At 36.2% G+C, this 5,347-nt stretch overlaps 1 protein-coding gene across 1 annotated transcript; it reads left to right on the top strand.

Moving 5' to 3' along the window:
• Nucleotides 1–1,168: 1,168 nt before the first annotated feature.
• LOC105814358 (olfactory receptor 4F3/4F16/4F29-like) lies at nt 1,169–2,107 on the top strand. Its single transcript, XM_012649285.1, has one exon. It carries the CDS (start codon nt 1,169–1,171, stop codon nt 2,105–2,107), a length of 939 nt encoding a protein of 312 aa, XP_012504739.1.
• Nucleotides 2,108–5,347: the final 3,240 nt, after the last annotated feature.

Genomic DNA, 5,347 nt, shown 5'->3' with positions numbered 1-5,347 from the left:
AGACAAGACCCTCTGGAGTAGAACAATTCAGGAGATGATTATTCTTTTTTTTTTTTTTGAGAGACTGGGTCGAGCTATCTTGCCCAAGGTAGAGTGCAGTGGTCATTCACAGGAACAATCATAGTTGACTGCTGCCTGTAACTCCTTGGCTCAAGCAATCTTGCTGCTTCAACCTCTTGAGTTGCTGCGACTACAGACATGTGCCACTGAGCTTGGCCTAGATGATTATTTTTGAAATCCAAATTTGAGGCTGAAAGGTGCAATGGGTATCTAAAAACATATAGGATAAAGATAATGAGATGAAAATCATGAAAGGAAACAAAACAGGGAGGATAGATTCAGGAGGCATAATATGTAAAACCAATAGTAGTTCCAGAAGGATAAAAAAAGAAGTGAATAAGGAGAGGAGGAAATAAGAGATGGAGAAAAGTATTCCAAAGGTCTCATCTTGATTGGTGTTGGGGGAAAGCAGGAAGGAAATAGAACACATTGGTCAGGGAAATAGTTGATCTCTTATTTTAAAATAAGAGTAGAGAATTGTGTCACTAGAAATGGGTGGTAACCACGAACAGAAAACTGTAGTAGGACTTGCACGTTAATAAGGCAGTAATGAAATGAATACTATCTTAATCAAACCAATAAAAACTAAAGATGTAAAAAGTGATCTCTTTTTGCTGGTGACACGATTGTAAACCTAGAAAATCCAAGACATTTCAGAAAGAAACTATAGAATGTAGTAGGGTGGCTACATAATACAGACAAAAATAAATAACTTTTCTCTATTTTAGCAGGTTTCCATTCTGGGGCATTTTTTTCCATGTAGAAATTAGGAAGTATGTCTCTCTACTTCCTGACATATCTCTACTTAAAATTCTTAGATGCCTTTGTATACATTTTCCCTTCTTGATTATACTCTAAAGCCCAAACTAAATTTGAGGCTACATGATTAAATGATATCAAAGATCTGGGTGTGGAAAAACTTCTACCGCTAGCTCTCTGCGAATCTTGTACTATGTAAATTCTAACTGTGTAAAATGGCAAGGTATCTTCAGTTTCTGACATTCGAGTCATTGCTCTATATCCAGTATGTCTCTTTCAACTTAAAATTTGTGTTTTCCTCCCGTTGTACCCTTAAGGTAACTTCAAGTCAGCCTCGTACACGAAATTGATGGATGGAGGAAATCGCTCGCTGGTGTCTGAATTTTTCTTGCTGGGACTCACCAGTTCTTGGGAGATTCAGATTCTCCTTTTTATGTTTTTCACAATATTTTATACAGCAAGTATGCTGGGAAACCTTCTCATTGTGCTCACCATCATTTCAGACCACCACTTACATTCCCCAATGTACTTCTTGCTGGCAAATCTCTCCTTCATTGATACTGGTGTTTCCAGTATTGCAACCCCCAAAATGATTTATGACCTTTTCAGGAAACATAAAGTCATCTCCTTGAAAGGGTGCATTACTCAGATGTTCTTTATTCACACCGTTGGGGGCACAGAGATGGTGCTGCTCATAGTCATGGCCTACGATCGATACGTTGCTATCTGTAAGCCCCTCCACTACCTGACCACCATGAGCTTAAGGATGTGCATTTCTCTTATGGCTGTTGCTTGGACCATTGGACTCATCCACTCTGTGGCCCAACTGGCTTTTGTTGTAAACTTACCCTTTTGTGGTCCCAACAAAATGGATAGCTTTTATTGTGATTTTCCTCGCTTCATCAAACTTGCGTGTATAGACACATACAGACTGGAGTTTCTGGTCACTGCCAACAGCGGTTTCATCTCCATGGGCACCTTCTTCATCTTGATTTTGTCTTACACCTTCATCTTGGTCACGATTCGTAAACGCTCTTCAGGTGGTTCATCCAAGGCCCTCTCTACCCTCTCAGCTCACGTCACTGTTGTGGTTTTCTTCTTTGGTCCTTGCATTATTGTCTATGTGTGGCCATTCCCTACCTTACCCGTAGATAAATTTTTAGCTATCTTTGATGCCCTTATCACTCCTTTTATGAATCCTGTCATCTACACACTTAGAAATAAGGACATGAAGGTGGCAATCAGGAGACTGTTTGTTAAGGCTGTAAGTTTCAGGAAGAGTTTTTAAATGTACAGTCCAAGAAATTCAGATTCATCTTGAGTATTCTTAGAAATTAATCTCTTTAATTAAACCTTCACAAAACTTTTCAGTTTAGTTAGTGTTTTCAATATCTACTATGAAATCTCTTTTCAAGAAGTCTGTTCTGATCTGGTCTGTTCTTCATAAGGTCTGTTCTGAGGATCCTAAGAATACCAAGGAGGAGTGAATTCAGCCTTGGAATGTGTTGTTCTTGTATATTATTAAAGACTTCAGTGATGGTGATTGCTGAAATCTCACATCCTGGGCATATTTCCCAGTAACACCAAATGTTGGACACTTATCTTTTTCACTGGTTCTCAAAAGGCAGATCTCTTCTAATCCAGATATGTACTTATATTCATGCCTTCTCAGTTTCTCGGTGTCTATGTATGTGGAGGAATAAACAAAATGAGGATAATTGCCTAGATAGCTTTGAGCATATGAGGCTTTTAAATCTGAATTTGCTCACCCACACTCAGATACAGTTAATACCAAGCTTTTTAGATTTAGTTAGAATTGGAAGTGAAATTTGGGGAAAATCATAGAAAGACAATCAGGAAAATTTGATATTATTAACCAATAAAATGTTTCAAGACCAAAAGTTATAAATTTCTACACCACTCAATGTGTATGACAATTATTTTTTATCCCAATAATTTCCTGAATAATTAGTCATTATTTTTATATGGCAAAGAAAACTATGTAAATATTTAATGATTACAAATGGATCAAATATTTTGGAGCTTAAAAGAGGAGACATTGATTTAAGAAGAAATGAATAAAATGTAAAAGGTTTCTATTCTATGTGAACCAGGTTTATAAGTGAATGAAAAGCAAATACAAAGTGTAGAAATTATAAAAAATTACAAAACTGACTACAAATTAAGAGATATAAAGATATAATGAAGACATACATTAAGCTTTCTATGCGATAAAATTTATTATATATATTTCAAAAATAAATATACTATTCAAAAATAATATAAATAACTATTCAAAGAGAGCATCTTGGCCAGGTGCGGTGGCTCACGCCTGTAATCCTAGCTCTCTGGGAGGCCGAGGCGGGCGGATTGTTTGAGCTCAGGAGTTCAAAACCAGCCTGAGCAAGAGCGAGACCCCGTCTCTACTAAAAATTAGAAAGAAATTAATTGGACAACTAAAAATACATAGAAAAAATTAGCCGGGCATGGTGGCACGTGCCTGTAGTCCCAGCTACTCAGGAGGCTGAGGAAGGAGGATCCCTTGAGCCCAGGAGTTTGAAGTTGCTGTGAGCTAGGATGACGCCACGGCACTCTAGCTGGGGCAACACAGTGAGACTCTGTCTCAAAAAAAAAAAAAATTTCATACTAAGTATTGCATACCTCTGAAATATCCTCCTAAATGTGTAACAGCAGTCCTGACTTCTTTCTTGAACTCCAGACAACATAACTTGATATGGGAACTCCACATATAACTTTTATTAAACTTTTATTTTCCCCTTAGAAACTGGGCTCTTCTTTCTGCACTTCTCACCTAGACTGGTGATGCCATTCAGTCTTCGCAAGCTAGAATCCCGGAGACACCTAGACTTTGCTCCCACCCACTATAATTTTGTCTATTATTCTTTTTAATATTGCCTGTATTCGTGCCTTCCTCTTTCTTTTCAGTGTCATTTCCTTAGTCCAGTTTCTCTCATTTCTGTCCTCCTAATTGGTTTGGGCATCGCATCTCCCCTTCCACATTATTGGTGGGAATGTAAGTTACTGCAGCCATTATGAAAAACAGTATGACAGTTCCTCAAAATATTAAAAACAGAACTACTATATGATCCAGCAATCCCACTGCTGAGTATATATCCAAGGAAGGAAATCACTATGTTGAAGAGACATCTGCACTCTCACGTTTATTGCAGCGTTATTCACAATAGTCAAGATATGGAATCAACCAAGGTGTCCACTGACAGATTAATGGATAAATAAAATGTTATACATATAAATATATGTGTGTACATGTGTGTGTGTATATACATACACACACACATGCACACACACATGCGAGCGCTTGCAAAGGAATACATTTTATTTATAAAGAAGGAAATTCTATCATTTACTAAAACATGAATGAACCTGGGGAACATTACGTAAAGTGAAATAAACCAGACACAGAAGGATAATACTGCATTATCTCACTTACATGTGGAATCTAAAAAAGTTGAACATATAGAAACAGAAAATGGAATGGTTATCAGGGACTGGAGCAGGGAGTATAAGGAAGGAGGTTCGGGAGATGTTGGTAAAGGATAGAAAATTCAGTTGGATAGGAGGGATAAGTTCAAAATGATGACCATAGTGAATAATGGTGTGTTGTATTCTTGAAATTCACTAAGAGAAGAAATTTTAAGCATTGTCATCACAAAAAATACATATATGGGGTAAAGCATATGATAATTAGCTTGATTTAGCCACTCCACAATATACATATTTCAAAATATTATGTTGTACATGATAAATATATAATTTTTGTCATTTGAAAAGTAAATGAAATAAATTCTGGAACAGTTCAGAACATTTTAATAATATTTTTTATAAAACAGCTGTATATCCTCTCCCCGATGGAGTAGAAAGCAAGCATGTAAAATTAGGAAAGCTATAAAATTATATGTTTAATCAATTTGAATTAAAATGATGACAGTTCTGCAGTATGTCCACTTAAACATAAGATCGAGATACTTAGTTTTTTTAATCCTTGGGTTAGTGTTAAGTAGAGTAATCAGTGGATATTATTTGGATAATTTTAAATAAGACTAAATATTGAATATTGAAACATTCAATTGAATATTGAAATATTGAATATTGAAACATCCTAGTGAGTGTCCATGTTTGCATGTGTGTGTGTGTGTGTGTGTGTCACTTTACTTATACCTTTATGGAGTGTCTGTGCCTTTGGAATCTGTTAGTGAATGTGTTCATTTTTCGTACTTTATAAATAATATTTTCTACCTTGAGAAGGTATAAATAGGCTGTGTGTGGTGGTAAGAGGCTGTATTTAAGGTGCTCACGAGCTCTGCTGTTCTACTAAAATGACTGCATGAGACAGGCAGATCTAAGTTACCTTCAAGAACTCTCAGTGAAATTGAAGTTAGTTACATTGTTTAAGCATCATGTTAATAATTAATATAGGTGAATGAAACTATACTAGAAGTTCTGGTGACCAAGAAATATGATCATGCAAGGTAATAAGATCTGATTG

Source organism: Propithecus coquereli, unplaced genomic scaffold (genome assembly GCF_000956105.1).
Source record: "Propithecus coquereli isolate 6110/MARCELLA unplaced genomic scaffold, Pcoq_1.0 Scaffold3, whole genome shotgun sequence".
Classification (NCBI taxonomy): Eukaryota; Metazoa; Chordata; class Mammalia; order Primates; family Indriidae; genus Propithecus; species Propithecus coquereli.
The sequence above is the reverse complement of the archived record's forward strand: the minus strand, read 5'-3'. Positions and strand labels throughout refer to the sequence as shown.